Source organism: Pyrenophora tritici-repentis, chromosome 10 (assembly GCF_003171515.1).
Source record: "Pyrenophora tritici-repentis strain M4 chromosome 10, whole genome shotgun sequence".
Taxonomy (NCBI): domain Eukaryota; kingdom Fungi; phylum Ascomycota; class Dothideomycetes; order Pleosporales; family Pleosporaceae; genus Pyrenophora; species Pyrenophora tritici-repentis.
The window spans coordinates 3,580,803-3,597,250 of NC_089399.1; the positions used below are offsets into that span (position 1 = coordinate 3,580,803).

Consider the following 16,448-nt stretch of genomic DNA (forward strand, 5'->3'; position numbering starts at 1 on the left):
ATGGCCATTGAAGACTTTGAAACGAAATGGAGTGAGCTACCCCAGTGGACGAACCCGCTCTAACTAATAAGAATGGAATCGCAGCGGACTTAGGCATGTATGGAGTTATCATGTTCCTCTTGGGTGGCATAAAATACTTTACATACTAGTGTACAAATGCCACTGTAGTTGCCAAACATACGTATCAGGTGCTTCTACACTCCCCAACGTGTTTCTACTACTACTACCACTGAGTCTATTTCCAGCCCGAACTGAACCCAGAATGAGCATGCAGGCTATACTCTTTCTCTGAGGGAATTGTGTTGAGGTAGAACTTTGGTTGCAGTGGAGTAATACCAGGCCGCCTCACTTCTCAACGTGTAGAACATCAACCCTTCTAGCTACAATTCCACTTCTCAGCTCATCAAGCCACGGATTACTGTATCCAGCAACCCCCAAGATAATGCGGCACATGGGTGACATAGATTACTTGACAGTGTGGGTAAGCGGGTGTTTGGCGACTACAGTGGCCTTTTTACACTGGTATATTGAGTATCTAATGACACCTGATGAACTGCACATGGCAGATACAAGCCAGCAGGAATTTAATGTCATCGAAAACCTCAGGGTTAACCATCTTATCTATACCGCGATCAACAACTCGCGCGAAACCAAGCAGACTAGCGTGCTTCCAGGCTGGCTCTCATTGGTTGAGATATCAAGGCGAACGGGCAACCTACCCCGCCATGGGACAAAAATGTTATCGCGACTTATTGCCCCTCCGTGAATGCTTACGCTCGTTAAACTTCTTCCTAGCACTTTCTCACCTGTGTTTATTCCTCGTAGTTTCTGTAGACGTATCTCAATCCCATATCGAAAGATGGCTGGGGTTCCAAGCACCTACGATGGTGCGCGCCTTCCACTTGATCGTCGCGTCAATCGCTTACCCTTCGTGCAGCGCCCGTTCACATCGCCGTTATAGGCGGTACTGGCATTTCGTCGCTTCCAGGCTTTACCCTCGCGGCGACACTCGATGTTGACACGCCATGGGGAAAGCCATCATCGCCAATTAGCATCCTGCAACACCCCTCGCCAACCACCGGGAAACCGATTCCCATCGCCTTCCTGTCGCGACATGGCCTCTCCCATGAGCTTGCGCCGCATGAGGTCAAGAACCAGGCCAACATGGCTGCGCTACGACACATCGGTGTGCGCACCATCATTGCCTTCTCTGCCGTCGGTTCGCTGCAAGAAGAAATCCAACCGCGCGACTTTGTAGTACCCGATCAGATCATCGACCGCACAAAGGGCATCAGGCCATTCACATTCTTCGAAGGAGGCATGGTCGGGCATGTGGGCTTTGGCGACCCCTTCGACAAGAAGCTGGCCGCGATCGTCAGGCAGTGCGGACATGCCTTGGAGGGAGACGGCGTTAAGCTACACGACAATGGATTGCTCATCTGCATGGAGGGCCCGCAATTCAGCACACGCGCCGAGTCCAACCTCTACCGTTCGTGGGGCGGCAGCGTCATCAACATGTCTGCTCTGCCCGAGGCCAAGCTTGCGCGAGAGGCTGAGATTGCATACCAAATGATATGCATGGCCACAGACTACGACTGCTGGCGCGGAAATGGCGAGGAGGACGTTAACGTGGAAATGGTCATGGCACACATGAAAGCGAACGCGGATAATGCTAGACGTTTCGTAGGCGCTGTTCTCAACGAGCTAAGCAAGGAGGAGCATGAAAAGCAGGTTCTCGCAAAGCACCTCGACGGCCAAATGAGGTTTGCAGGTGCCATGACTAAAAAGGAGGCAAGAGGGAAGGAGGCTGAGAAGAGGCTTCAATGGCTATTCCCCGGTTACTTCGACTGAAGAAGGCTGCCGAAACGCACCCCTTTCCCAGCAGCATAGAATCGATTACCATTACGCTATCACGATGCAGGCTGGCTACATGAGGAAGGTGGATAGAAGTTACAACAAACTTGAATTACGTCTTTACATCATGGAAAATGTATGCTGAGCATATCGATAGCTATGCGTAAGCTATCCGTTTCAGGTTGGTGTCCGCGGACGTATCCTAGTTAATCCCACCATTTGCTCTCTTCCGCACCTTCCTGTTTTGATCAAGATCTGCAACATATGCATCTATCACCTCAGAAACAGTCTTGTATCCTAGGTATAGTACAACGTCTATCCAAAATTCAGGAGAGGATTCTCACTTGACAGCAATTTGTTTGTTGTGCACAGATCAGGCGGGTATCACGGATGGTCGATGTGTACCATGCTGATCAGGTACCAGGGTGTGACAAGCCTGCTCTTGAATGAGCAGTACCTGCATGCAAACGCAACATCGAGGCTTGCCAAAACCTTCCACAACAGCTCTGCAACTCTTATCATGCCGATCGATACAAGTATAGGTACTTTAAATGCAGTATGTACTGATTCCGTGCCGTGGGGAGGACGCGCGCATGCAGTCTGATCCTTGTCTAGCATGGCTAAACCACGGCAGTACTCCTCGGGTCAGCATAAACCGTATATATAGCAGGTAAGATATCACGAACACGACAAATCTCCACGCCTTTCCCCCATCCTTCTTTTGCCAACCAGTAGAAACATCTTGGACACCATGGTTTCAGCGTGGTTCTTGACAAAGGTCTTTGCGGCTTTTGTGCCCTTAGTGAGCGTGTATGCGCACCCCCAAACCAAGTTTCCGTTACTTCTCGATGCTACTGCGGATGATTTGGTTGCTGGTCTTCATGCCGGAGACTTTACGAGCGTGGATTTGGTCAAGGTATGACTTTCACTCTGGCGGTGTGATATCAGAACTCAACCGCTGATAACTTTCAGGCTTACATCGGACGTATTATGGAAGTCAATCAAACGCTGCACATGGTCATTGAAATCAACCCTGATGCTTTGTCAATCGCGAAAACTTTGGATGAAGAGCGTGCGAGTGGGAAAATTCGAGGGTTCGTCACGCCAGCCAAGCATGGTTATTTTGATGCTAACAAGCCTAGCCCTCTTCACGGACTTCCTGTACTGGTCAAAAACAACATTGCCACTGCGGATAAAATGAACAATACAGTCGGATCCTGGTCTCTAGTCGGCGCCAAGGTCCCACGTGATGCTACTGTCGTAGCGAAGCTTCGAGAGGCGGGTGCGGTCATCCTCGGAAAGTCCAATCTCTCTCAATGGGCCAACTTCCGCTCTTCCAACTCTTCAAATGGATGGTCCGCTCATGGTGGACAGACTTATGGCGCATACTACCCTGGTCAGGATCCTAGTGGAAGCAGCAGCGGTAGTGGAGTTGCGGCTAGTCTGGGTCTTGCATGGGGAACTCTTGGTACTGAGACTGATGGCTCCATCATTTCCCCCAGTCAAGTGAACAACATTGTAGGTATTAAACCAACCCTTGGTCTAACTAGCAGAGCTCTCGTGGTTCCTATTTCAGAACGCCAAGACACTGTTGGAGCCATGGCTCGTACAGTCAAGGACGCAGCATACATACTCCACGCCATCTCGGGACCTGACAGCTACGACAACTACACCTTCGCCATCCCATGGGCAAAGTTAGGAAAGAAGCCCAACTATGTTGCCGCATGTAAGCTAGATGCTCTCAAGGGCAAACGCATCGGTGTCCCACGCAACTACATCGGCACCCCCGACAACACCACGACGGCCATCTACGCCGCCTTCGAAGCCGCCCTAGACACAATCCGTTCCGCCGGCGCCACCGTCGTCGAAGACACAAACTACACGGCCTATAAAGAATGGACACAATCCAACGCAGAAACCATCGTCCTCCACGGCGACTTCGGCCCTAACCTAGCCCACTACCTCTCCCAACTCACGTCCAACCCCAACAACATACACACGCTCGAAGACGTCCAACGCTTCACCCATTCCTTCCCGCTAGAAGACTATCCCGACCGCGACACGGCAGAATTTGACGCCTCCATCGCGCAAGTCAAGAATTTCTCAAACACCGACGCTGCCTTTTGGACCGCATACCAATACAACCAATATCTCGGCGGCCCCGGCGGTATCCTCGGCGCGCTCGAGAAATACAACCTAGACGCCGTTGTCACGCCTGCTTTTCTTGCGTCTTCCATCTCTGCAATTATCGGGGCGCCGGTTGTTACGGTGCCATTAGGGGCATACCCACAGGGCACGCAGGTTGTGAAGAATGCAAGGGGAGATTTGAATGCTACGGCGCCGAATGTGCCGTTTGGGATTAGTTTTTCGGGGAAGCTGTGGAGTGAGGAGAGTCTGGTGGGGTTTGCGTATGCGTTTGAGCAGAGGACCAACGTGAGGGAGAAGGTGAAGCCGTATTTGGTGCCGCGGGTGGAGATTCAAGATGTGGTGGGGAAGTAGGCGATTGGGGGTTGTGGAGGAGGGCCATGTGATGGGGATGAGATGATTAGACAGGCTATATGGAGGTGATTCCGTGTTTAAGTTGATTAAGCATTTCTACAAATCTTTCTGCTTAGCATAGAGCTGGGTTAAGAGTCATAGGCCGTGGATGTTGGTTGGCCGTTTGTGGACTAACGTTTTAACAATTGAATAACTTTGATTAGAACATTAGATGACGTTGAGGCTTTTTGCTTAGCAGAAAGCGATAGCCCTAGCCCTGTGCTGTACTCGTTTTTCTTGGCAAAAGGGAAACTATGAGCCATCATGGTACACGGCGCCAGTCTTGAATAATTTTATCTTTTGGAAGGCATACTTTTAACACGATTTTCATGATACGATTCAAGCTCCGAAGTGGGTTACATCTCTGATAAAAGTTAGGTCGCTTTTAGTTGACATTGAGGCTTTGGGGTAACTAGTATATTTTTTGTGGCCTGCTGAGATGGTTTAGGCGCAGCATGCAACCTTTGAGGCGCAGTAACGACGACTACAAGAGCTGTAGGGTTGAGCCTGATCTCGATGGCAGACTCGTGAGATGGAAAAAAGGATGTGATGTCTGAGGCAGGAGTGATTATGGCAGGACATGAACGCCAGGGCCCAAGACAACGCCAGCACCACTACAGGCGCCGTATCTCGACCTCGACCTGGATAATCAATTCGAAGAGCATTGCGATGCTCAACACATGCGTCGGACGATGATAGCATGCCAAAGGCGGATGAAGGAAGAACTGATGCTCGCGCAATACTCATGACGCCATTATCGGACTCTCAATCTCGCCGACTCGATGTGGTGGCGGAGACTTTCCGCGCCACCCCTCCGCCTCATCATCAATCTCATAATCTTACAACAAAAAGAACAACAACAACAACCTCCACATGCGCTTCCCATCCTTTCCAAACTTCCTACGCGCCATCCACACAGTCACAAACACAACCAGCGCCTTCCTCCGCTCAAATCCCGCCAGCACCCTCGGCCGCACAATCTACAACACGCCCCAGCGCGCCGTCGTATACCGATCGATGCCCAACATCCCCTTCTTGGGCGCGCTTTTCGGATCCAGTGCGAATAACATGGCGGATAACGCTGATTACCCCGTCAAGAAGCCCGAGGGCGAGTGGCAGGCACAATTGAGTCCTGGTACGCCCATCTTACCCCCAATCCCACCCCATCGTGAGATCGGGCGCCCTCTAACACCCTTACAGAACAATTCCGCATCCTCCGCCAAAAAGGCACCGAAATGCCTGGCTCAGGAAAATACAACAAACACTACCCCACAGCCGGCGTATACAACTGCGGCGCATGCGACGCGCCCCTCTACAAAGCCAACCACAAGTTCGACTCTGGATGCGGGTGGCCTGCCTTTTGGGACGCCATTCCCGGTGCTGTGGGACAGAAACCGGATCCGGGACTCGGCATGATGAGGACGGAGATTGTGTGTAATAACTGCGGGGGCCATTTGGGACATATTTTTAAGGGAGAGAGGTTTGGAAATCCAAAGGATGAGAGGCATTGTGTTAATAGTGTTAGTATTAATTTTAGTGCGGAGGATAAGGGTGAGGGTGAGGGGAAGTTGTAGAATGTGTGGAAGGGCTATGATAGGGGAGTATACTGTAAAGTCAGGTTGTGTCTATCCTAGATGGTATCATATCGAAACCTAACAATTCACATTCCACAAGTTCTATCGACCGACAACTACATGATTGTGATGTACATGAATAGTTGCAGTACTCAAACTACTTTGTCAATCTGTTAACTCAATACTTTCAATATAGTGAATTATATCTATCTTAGTATTGCAATACTCGTCATGATACCATGCAAAGAAAGATTGAAGATCACGCTGTTTCCCATCTTTCCCACTCGCGCATCCCGCGGACACCGGCAACATCGTGTATCAAGACGCTTACATAAGTCGGTACCGGTATATTTACCCCGCCAAGTGGCAACCGCGCAATAATAAACCCCGACGTCTGCTTTCGCGACGACCCGATGTCTGAGATGGCTAGGCCGCTCTATTGTGGTAGATTTCTTTGCGCCAGCCAGGAGCGCGACTGGGTATGCAAGATGTAAAAAAGTGGGTTTCTGTGATAGCCTTGCAGGCGTGGATAGTGGATAGTGGATAGTTCGCCATGGCGTGGCGTGGCGGACTTGATCTTTTTCTGTTTCGTTCTTCTTTACCGTCTCTATTCTGTTGATTGAATTGAAAGGTTTGTGAGTGGTTTTTTTGGTGAGAATTGTCTTTGATAACTTGTTGTTGCTGGTACACGTACTGGACGGGCTGGACTGATGAAGTCGAATCATGGGACCCGTGATACTGGATCTCGGCCAGAACGTGAGGAGTTCATGTCAACCGAGAATAACGCACGATATGTGGATTTTCCTTATCACGAAGAGACGGCGCGCCTTGTAGGAGATGACAAAGGTTCTACGTCTTCGTTGTCATCGTATGCAAGTGACGAGGAGGATCTGTTTCGAGGTGGCAAGCCACGGCGAGAGTCACGCGACCTACACATCACCACGGACACCGAAGCTGGCACAGGGTTCCCACATGTCGACGACACCGAGCAGACGAAAGCTGCGGACCAGCCAGTATCCTGGAGTTCGTTACCACGGAAAGACCAACTCTTCGTCCTGATGCTTGCACGTCTATCGGAACCTCTCACCCAGACATCGCTAGGATCGTACCTCTACTATCAACTCCAGTCCTTCGACCCCTCACTTCCCGAGTCAACCATTTCGTACCAGGCGGGAATCATTGGCGCGGCGTTTCCAGCAACGCAATTCGTGACAGCGATGATGTGGGGGCGGTTTTCCGATTCAGAGTATGGAGGACGGAAACGGTCAATTTACCTGGGTTTACTAGGCACGATGCTTAGTATCATTGGTTTTGGGTTTTCGCATAGTTTTGCCATGGCTGTTACTTTCCGGTGTCTAGGTGGTATATTGAATGGCAATGTTGGGGTTATGCGGACGATGATTAGTGAGATTATCAAGGAGAAGAAGTTTCAGAGTCGGGCATTTTTGATTTTGCCGATGATTTTCAATATTGGGGTTATTGTTGGGCCGGTATTGGGTGAGTTGAACTATCCTACAAGGTATGCGCTCTCAGGCTGATTACCACAGGTGGTGTACTCGCCGACCCTATAGCTAGCTATCCATCTCTCTTCGGTCCAAACTCTACCTTCGGCGGGAAAGATGGTGTATACTGGATGAAAACGTACCCTTACGCTCTCCCCAATCTAATCAGCGCTATATTCCTCTTCCTCTCCTCCTTCGCCGTCCTCTTCTTCCTAGAGGAAACAAGCGACCTCTGCAAACACAAACCAGACCCGTGCCTCCGCTTCGGCCACTGGCTCATCCGAACCCTCCTCTGCTACCCCGCATCCCGCGCTTCCGGCTATACCGCCGTGCCCAACTCCGACGTCGAACTGCACCGCCCAGACAGCGCCGTCTATCTAGAAAACCCCAAAAAGCCAGTCTTCCGACAAAAACTTCCTTTCCGACGTATCTGGACCGCCAACCTAAGCACCACGCTCCTCGCCCACGGCGTCCTCGCAATGCATGTCGGTACCTTCAACGGCCTTTGGAACCTACACCTATCTACCCCGCGTTACGACCTAGAACACCCTCATCCCACTGGTTTCATCCCACATGGAATTTTCTTCACCGGCGGTCTCGGTATGCCACCGTCACGCATCGGTCTCGCCCTCGCTATCATCGGTGTAATAGGTATCCCACTCCAACTCCTCGTGTACCCCCGCCTCTCCCACCGTCTCGGCACAACATCCTGTTACCGCATCTTCCTCGCGCTGTTCCCAGTCATGTACACCATCACTCCCTTTCTCAGTCTGGTACCTAGTACCACCCCGCCGCCAGAGGGCGTTTCCGGACCGTGGGTTTGGATGGCGATTACAGGTGTATTGTTTATTCAGGTGTTGGCGAGGACTTTTGCTCTGCCTTGTACGGCGATTTTGATTAATAATGCAAGTCCGCATCCGTCAGTGCTGGGGACAGTGCATGGGATTGGGCAGTCGGTTTCTAGTGCGACGAGGACGGTCGGGCCGGTGCTGTTTAGTTGGCTGTTTGGAAGGGGTTTGGATAAGGGTGTTGTGGGGTTGGCGTGGTGGTGTATGGGCGGTGTGGCAGTTGTTGGGTGGGTGGTTGCGCAGGGGGTGAGGGAGGGGGATGGGCATGAGATTCTGCTGGAGGGGGAGGGGAGGGGGGAGTGAGTGGTGGGAGATGCTGTGGGTCTGAGGAGGGGTAGAGGTTGTGTATCACTGACATGGTTTCTTATTTATCAGAGTTTGTGACTTTCTGGACTCAAGTGTCTCAGTTCAAATGGCAGTTTATTGTTCTCTGTTCTATCTTCTATCTTTCACCTCTCGTTTTGTCTCTCATCCCCAGTTTTGTCAATTGTCTGCTTTCTGTCTCTCATCCCTAGTTTTGTCAATTGTCTGCATTTTGTCCTTCGTCCCCTGTTTTGTCTTCGTATCCTCATACCCTATCCCTGTTCACCATACCCACCGATCCTACTCGTCAATCGTTTCATCAATCCATACCGGAGAACCATATCCACATCCTCCTCTCCCATCACTCCCTCTCTCCTACCTCGCGCAAATTTCCACTCGTCAGACGCGTCCGAATGACATATCGTGGTGTTGCTGCCCAGGATCCCGTATGGGCGCCTACATGCGGGACTGGGTGAGGGAGGGAAGAAGGGCGATGAGGGAGAAATGGAGGGGAGGAGCGGGGATGTGTGTGTGTGTGTGTGTGTGTGTGACCGTGAGTGTGGGTGAGGGAGGATAAGAGACAAGCGGGCGGAATGATGGGGTTGAATGATGGTGGTGAAGTAAATGAGGAGGGTCGGGATGGATGAGGGAAGATGCTAGGCTATCCTTGGCGGCCCTTGCTTCTCCGATTCCTCTGTGTTTCTTCCTGAGAATTCGTGATGTGTACCGTCTTTTTTGGACGGTTTTCGAGGTTTGGAGAGGTCATGAGCTCAGGACTGGCAAATGATACCAGGATACCCATGGCCATGGTACCAAGCAAACCACCATCTCAGACAAACACATTCAGAGTCTTCCGAATCTTCACCTTCAGAGCCTTAACAAAGATCCCATTGTGGTCTTTCAACTCATTCATCAGGAACTCCCTCAGCGACCTCCGGAAATCGTCCACAGCAGCCTCTGCAATATCCACATCCTTCAACCAGGCGGTATTCCTCTGTTTCAGGATCCAATCGCAGATTCGGGTGATGAGGGCGACGTCGCTGCGATGGATGTCTCCAAACCGGAGGATGTTGAGATATGATCTATCCTTCTCGTTCTGGCAGAGTTCCAGGAAATGCTGATTCTCAAGGAAAGAGGCGAGGGAGGAGGCGGAGACGATGCCGGTGTGGCAGAAGGCACCGTCCCCTTGCAATACCTCTTTCATCGTTGCGTCCTTGGGAGAAACTTTCGACAAGGTCGTTGCTTGTGCAGGCTATGCTACGGGAGGCTGCGCCTGGGGAACCTGCTGGACAGAAGCCTGTTGGGTGGTTGGCTGCACCACAGGATCCTGTCGGGCGGGTTGCTGGTCTACAGAAGGGCTCTGGGTGGATTGCTGGGCCACAAAAGGGCTCGAAGCCTCAGATGCCACTGGCCTGGAGGGGAGAAAACTTAGACCACTGAAAGTTGGGCCAGCCGCTGGGGGAGGGTTTAGGGCGACTGTAGTAGATGCACCGGCCTTGATGGCATGAATTTCAGACCGCTAAAGCTCGGGCCAGCCACTGGAGGCGGGTTTGAGGCGACTGTAGTAGACGCCACCGGCGTAGATGGCAGTACACTCAGACCACTGAAGGTGGGAGTAGTCGATGGGGGAGGGTTCGACGTGACCGTCGTCGAAGCCACTGACGTTGATGGCAAGAAGGTCAAACCACTGAACGTCGGACCGGTCGGAGGAAGAGGGTTAGAGGTGACTGTAGTAGATGCTGCCGGTGTAGATGGCAGAAAATTCAGACCACTGGAGGTTGGAACAGTCGCTGGGGGAGGCATCGAAAATCCAGGTGCCATTGTGCTGGAAGGAGAGGAGTTTGGACCACTCAACTGAGGAATGGTCCACGCAGGAGGGCTGGACGGGACCGGGCGTAACTCGAGACTAACACCAAATGAGAGCGGAGTCGCCTGAGAACGAGGTTCCATGTCATCTGGAAGTGTGGAAGCGGCCACGGGGTCCACGCGAATTGCGGGGAATATGGGCGGCACGCTTCCCACAAGGCCGTTCTGAAGCTCAAAGAGCTCGGGATCCCGGTCGACAGGAGGAGAAGCCAATCCAGAGTCAGGCTTCCATGTTGAGTTGCTACCTTTTGGAGATAGACTGAGCTGCGTGCTCTAATCTCTCCAGGGAGCTGTGATACCTTCCATGGGCTCTGAGACGTCTTCTACGACATCAGAGACGTCCCACATGTTGTCATCCTGGGCATCTGACATAGCAACATCCTGAGCATCTGGCATAGCGACATCCTCGGCATCTGGAATGGTGCCAATAGAGACGGGGAAGAAGTCCGTGATGTCTTTCAAGTCCTTGACATCGTCCCGTGCAATCTGGGTTGTATCAAAGAACTCCACGATACCGTCGTAGTAGCGGGACCAAGCCTGCGTGACCTGTCCTGAAGCTTCCCACTGCTGAAGTCGCTCGAGAATCTTGTGCAGTTGCTTCATGGCGGCGCCTGCGACGGGGATGCTCGCTCCAAGTCCCAGCATCCTGAGCATCTGCGCAGTCTGGTTCAAGAGATGGAGCAAGCCATCAGCACAGGCTTCGAACTCGTCGGCACTACTTGCTTCGCCCAAGGTGGCAGCAGTCGCAGCAATCTTTATTTAAGTTAATCAATGTTCTTTGCAATCAGGAAAGAAACACTTACTTTGTCGAAGGAACGAGACAACATTCCACCAATGCCGGGTGAATCGCGAGTCCAAACTTTCGTATTGCTGCTGCAACCCTTGACCATCTTAACCATGGAGTTCATGGCCTGGCGACTCTCTACTGTGTGGATATGGGCAGGTCGTCGGTGCTTAGCGGGCGAGATAATTGTTTTCTTGATCTTCGCAGTGTCTACCTTGTCAGGGGTGGTCAAGCCACGGCGCTCCATGTGCTGGATCTGACGCGCTTCGCTGCGCAGCGCAGCCGTCATGGTGGACTTGCGGTTGTGTTCCTGCTCGCGCCTCGACATCATGAAAGACGGGAGGCATTGCTGCTGGAGACTGGCAAACACCTTGTCCATGAACTTGAAGGGTTTGTTCGCGACGGGGAATGTGTGTGTGAAAAACATCTTGGTGTGTTTAGAGATGGAGGAAAGGTCTGTGTGTGTAGAGATGGTGGGAAGGAATTTGTGTGCAGAGATGATATGAAGGTTTGGGAAGAAGTGATATAGTAGGGAAATAGTTGTGAGCTAGAGAGTCTCTGATCGTGGTATCGTAAAGACTGGTCGTGCAGAGAATCGTTGTAGTGTAGCAGAGCTGGGGAGTGCGATGTAGAGTGGGCAGAAAGCTCTCAAGTGCAGCAGACGTAGGACTTCTGTCGCAGAATGCCAAGAGGTGTGATTCCCCCGCATTATCTCAAGGCACAAGTGTAAGTGAGTCTTTGTGCTGGTCAGTACGGGGGCGAAACGGGCGATATCGCGCGCACACGCGTGAGCGCAAGTTCACGCAATTTCCCATTTGGGTATAGGACCCCCAGGGCCGGCACCTGCCGTGCGGGGTTGACGTGGTAAGGCGATATATAAAGATCCAATGAGTCAGTGTTGAGGCTGAGCATCCACGGTCTTAATCCGTTATGAGGTCATCGATCGCGACGTCAGGCTGGTGGTTCTCCTCGGTCGCAAATTTGCTGCGTCGATATCGACATCAGGTGTTGCGTGCGGTAGGCAATATACGCTGGTTTCTTGTCATAGCGATACCAGCATAGGGGAGACATGATCTAGTCAAGACTCTGTCAAATTTTGCACGATGAGCAGTCGTGGGAATTGTTTAGCTTAAGGCTTTAGCAGCTCGCACATCTCACCTCAAACTCATGTCAAACCAAACAATAGCATATCATGGATCAAAGAGCAATCGTTTACAATATGCCTACATTTGAAAATATCTGCTGAAAGGCGTTCACTTCAATTCTATTCGTTTATATAGCAATCATCATGATTAGTTCTACAGTTCCATCGGCCTCAATGGGACGGTCTTGTTGGTGCAATGCTCTAAATTATGAAAGTCACGCAATATTCCATGACACGAACGAGATACAGAAGAACGATACACTGACTTCTAGCTGTAAAATCCTGTATTTCATCTCCCCTAAGTACTGGCAGTGACCACTCGCGACTAGGCGAAGCAGAAACTCATATTGTTCATTTTTCATGGCGTGAAAATAATATCAATACTCAGTGGAACATTTTTATGACGCTATACTTCTATCCTAATGTTATAAGAAAGCAGTTAAATTGTATCAATGATTTATCGTTATGGGTTATCCTACACCAAATATCCCCCAATCTCCCTCTGAATCAGCATTGCAGATTTCAATCTCCATCTTCAACTAGGCAAACAAACAAGAACAAAAACAAATTGATGAGTACATAAAAAAAGCCAAGACCCAGTGTCTGGCTTCCCGGAAAGCCAATGATCGAATACACCACGTTCCTGTCATCATGATCCATATCCCCTGATCCACCTAAGAATGACACAGGAATACCGTATATTCAATCTCTACCTTCCCCTACCAAACCGCTTACGTGGATCATAACGTTCAAGCTCACCACGAGCACCCCGCTCAGGTCGCCGCTTGGTGACCTTGTTGTCGGCCTTCTTCTCAGGCGCCCGTCGCTCGGCATCCTGGGCGTGGCGTTGCGATCGCTCGCGTGCACTACGACGGCCCGTTCCGGAGTTAGTGGGTACCGGCAGGCCGGACGCTTCCTCACGTCTCCGGTTCTGAGCTTCGCGTTCACGTGCATACCCGTCAACATGCGTACTGTGGGATGGGTCATCGATCTCATGGCACCCGTCGCGCTTTTCTTTGTCTCGATCAGCAGCGCGCTCTTGCTCACGACAGTGGTTTCGGTCTTCTTTCTGTCGACGACGCTCCGCCTCCCGTGCTTGCTTCTTCTCTTCTCTCTCCAGCTTTTGAAGGTCCTTCGCATCGCGAGCGCGCTTGATCTCGGCCTCCTCAAGCTGGCGCTTCTTTTCTAGCTGCTCAGCTTCCTTGATCTTATCCTGCTCTCGTCGGTGACGATCTTCAACGTCACGTGCGCGACTTGCTGCTTCTTCTTTCTTGGGCTGAGCATTGCGCTTTGCAGGATCCAGCTCTTGCACGGCATTTCTGGTAGCCTGGCGTTGAGTATTTGCCACGCCATGGCCTTGCTGTGCATTTTGCACCGATGAATCAGCGGCCTCGCGCGTCTTTTCCTCAGGTTTGAACATATCGTGCATCTTGTCGGCCGCATGCCCAGAGGCTGAAGCGCGTGGAGTATGGGGCTCTTGGTCTACCTTGGCTGTTCGTGCGTGTCGTTGCTCTTCCTCGAAAGGTTTTCTAGATGCATTTCGAGCCCTGCTTCTTGATTTATAACGACTGCTGCCATGTCGATCTACAGGCGAACGGCTTCGGTCCCTGTGGGAGTTCCGCATTCGTGATGTGTGACGTGAGCTATCATGATCAGATGCTCGGCCATCTGCACGTCCGCTTTGTACCGGGTCGGAACTGTGCTCATGACGGGATCCATCCTTCGTTGACTGTTGGCTTTTCCCATCACGCTCGATACTACCTCGGAGGGATGCATCCAGATACATCGACGGAACTTCGTACTGATGTGTGTTCCCCCTCATGCGCAAGTACGGCGAATTACCCACATCATTAGAATCTGTTGTCTTGGAGCGTTTCGATGCTTCTTGCGCGCCCCTAGCCCCCTCGCGATGATTAGGCGTGCGCTTCCTAGGCCCTTTCGGTATTTCAGGAGGTGCCTCGGTCGCGTCGTGTACGATGAATTCATCCGCAAACCTCTCTCTGCGAACCACAATCGTCGGAACCTCATCCTCGCGAAGTTTAACTGCAGACTCGGAGTTTTGCGAGTTGTGCGTCTGTGTACGCTTTGGTGACTCCTTTTTCCGGTCATTCTTCAGGACCAGCGTGAAATAACCATAATCTTCGATGGCAACCGGATCAGCTCCAGGTGATGAAAATCTGGCCGATGGAATCTGTTGAAGGCGCGGCGGTTCCCGAACGGCTTCCTCTTCGGGTGGTAATCGTGGGGAGAGACCAGGCTCCAGGACCGAGAAAGAAGTGCCGGCTTTCGAATTGAATGATGTATCAGCACGAACAGTCCTCATGTGCGTCTTGACTTGATCGTGTTGATCTTGATGAAGTGTGAGTGGAGTAGGGTTGATCTCTTCGCCGCAGATGTTTGGAAGAGAGTGCCCCCGAACGTCTACATTCGTCGCATTACCCTCGTCATCAAGTTGAATATCGATATAGTACTGCTCCATGTGTATGACTCTATCCTCGTTTGTTTCCGGCCATATATTATACCCTGCAGCTTTGGCTGCGTTGAGTTGACGCTTAGCCAACGCTGTCGCCTTCGCCTTGGCATGGACCAAGGAATTCTTGACATGCACTACTTCGCTGGTCTGGAAAGCAGTTTCCTGGGAGACGAACAAATCCCGAGAAGAAGGCTCCGTGGGAAACGGTTTGCCGATGATGACTTCGTAGGGCCGCGGACCAGGCTCGTAACGACCGATCCCAGCACATCCCATCTTCTTCACCAGTTCGTCATGGGTTGGCTCGCGGCCATGTATCTTATGAAAATCTTCTGCATTTGTTGGGGGCATTGTTTGCATTCCAGTGCTGCAGTATATGGCCCTTTGTGTGGATGCGCTCATGATTGTCGGTGTGCTTACCTTTTCACAATGTGCGATATCGTCCCACTGTCCTGCAGAAACCGAAAGAACAGCACCGGGGCTTTCTTGTGACAAAAGAATCTTGGTAGTCGGCATCTCTGATAGCTGTGCGTTCAATGTGGGAGAAGTCGTGTGAATGGTCGCTGATCCGGTGCTGGAATCTTCGACCTGCACGTGCACGTTATCGAAAGATTGCATACTGCGTGTCTAAGGCAACTGGCTGCAGGTGCGCGGGTATTGTTTGTCTAAGAAATCTCAATTAGCCTTGTCGTAACAGATGTAGAGTTTGGTTGTGCGTTTGGTGAGTAACGTGGCTTGAGCCTTCCGCAGTTGCTAGGGTAGCGCGGAGCGACCGCTGAAGGGGTCCACAGGCACCTTTAACACAACCTCGATCCATTGAGCGGATCTCGGCAAACAATAGCACGGTTCAATGTCTGGCTATTCATTGTTCTTATTGCGCTCTTTGTTCGAGTTGTAAAATTATGGTTGACCGTTCATTGTTTGTGCACCACATACCCCTCCATAGGGAAATCATCCACTGGTCACTCAGGTGTGTTCTGCAAATACACCAAGAATACTTAAAATTTTATATGTCACATAACATTCTTGTTGATTGCTGTGGGTAGATCATACCGGATGCACCCCATATCCATGTTGTAGATGAGATGATATCGACAACGGTATAATTCTACCTACTTGGACAACTGCTCGCGAACATTAGATATCCGTATCTATATAACATCATATGTACCCCCCTTACAACTCCCCTTATATAAGATTGAGATGACGGTATTATATGCATGCAACACGGAGCCTCTCAATGTGCCCGGTTTGTCGAGATCATGTCAAAGTGTCACCCTCTTTCACTCAGTTCCTCAAACGTCTGCACCCCCGCTTTCTCAGGCGCTAAACACTCACACTCACTTATTCTCTCGCCTTGACGTCACACATAATAATTGCGCGCCAATTGGTTCAAGATAATAGCACGTGGGCTACAATTAGCGTACAGCGGCGGTTTTCGAGCGAGCCCACTCTGTTTCGTCAACCTTGGTGTTTCTTCCTGACCTGCGATTGACCCTAACAACAACTCTGATTGCACATCGACTCTGCAAGACATCTGTTGAACCTCCAATCTCCATTAAAAT

At 51.2% G+C, this 16,448-nt stretch overlaps 6 protein-coding genes across 6 annotated transcripts; 3 read left to right on the forward strand and 3 right to left on the reverse strand.

The window, feature by feature from the left end:
• Nucleotides 1-859: 859 nt before the first annotated feature.
• On the forward strand, nucleotides 860-1,851 carry PtrM4_052030 (Pnp, Purine nucleoside phosphorylase; the record flags this gene model as incomplete). Its single annotated transcript, XM_001936962.2, has 2 exons — nucleotides 860-887; nucleotides 938-1,851. The coding sequence occupies 2 exons, from the start codon at nucleotides 860-862 to the stop codon at nucleotides 1,849-1,851; spliced, it is 942 nt and encodes a 313-aa protein (XP_001936997.1).
• A 754-nt stretch (nucleotides 1,852-2,605) lies between these two features.
• PtrM4_052040 (GatA, Asp-tRNAAsn-Glu-tRNAGln amidotransferase A subunit and related amidase) lies at nucleotides 2,606-4,353 on the forward strand (the record flags this gene model as incomplete). The annotated part of the gene is made up of 3 exons (XM_001936963.1): nucleotides 2,606-2,770; nucleotides 2,827-2,948; nucleotides 2,997-4,353. 3 exons carry the CDS (start codon nucleotides 2,606-2,608, stop codon nucleotides 4,351-4,353), a joined length of 1,644 nt encoding a protein of 547 aa, XP_001936998.1.
• A 1,056-nt stretch (nucleotides 4,354-5,409) lies between these two features.
• On the forward strand, nucleotides 5,410-8,432 carry PtrM4_052050 (PTR2, Dipeptide-tripeptide permease; the record flags this gene model as incomplete). The annotated part of the gene is made up of 5 exons (XM_066104942.1): nucleotides 5,410-5,527; nucleotides 5,593-5,822; nucleotides 6,683-7,463; nucleotides 7,514-8,307; nucleotides 8,379-8,432. The coding sequence occupies 5 exons, from the start codon at nucleotides 5,410-5,412 to the stop codon at nucleotides 8,430-8,432; spliced, it is 1,977 nt and encodes a 658-aa protein (XP_065959506.1).
• A 1,016-nt stretch (nucleotides 8,433-9,448) lies between these two features.
• Nucleotides 9,449-9,823, reverse strand: PtrM4_052060 (uncharacterized protein; the record flags this gene model as incomplete). The annotated part of the gene is made up of 1 exon (XM_001936966.2): nucleotides 9,449-9,823. The coding sequence occupies one exon, from the start codon at nucleotides 9,821-9,823 to the stop codon at nucleotides 9,449-9,451; it is 375 nt and encodes a 124-aa protein (XP_001937001.2).
• A 263-nt stretch (nucleotides 9,824-10,086) lies between these two features.
• On the reverse strand, nucleotides 10,087-11,696 carry PtrM4_052070 (Mating-C multi-domain protein; the record flags this gene model as incomplete). The annotated part of the gene is made up of 3 exons (XM_001936967.1): nucleotides 10,087-10,730; nucleotides 10,785-11,238; nucleotides 11,289-11,696. 3 exons carry the CDS (start codon nucleotides 11,694-11,696, stop codon nucleotides 10,087-10,089), a joined length of 1,506 nt encoding a protein of 501 aa, XP_001937002.1.
• Nucleotides 11,697-13,122: 1,426 nt separating this feature from the next.
• PtrM4_052080 (Trichoplein multi-domain protein) lies at nucleotides 13,123-15,501 on the reverse strand (the record flags this gene model as incomplete). The annotated part of the gene is made up of 1 exon (XM_001936968.2): nucleotides 13,123-15,501. One exon carries the CDS (start codon nucleotides 15,499-15,501, stop codon nucleotides 13,123-13,125), a length of 2,379 nt encoding a protein of 792 aa, XP_001937003.2.
• Nucleotides 15,502-16,448: the final 947 nt, after the last annotated feature.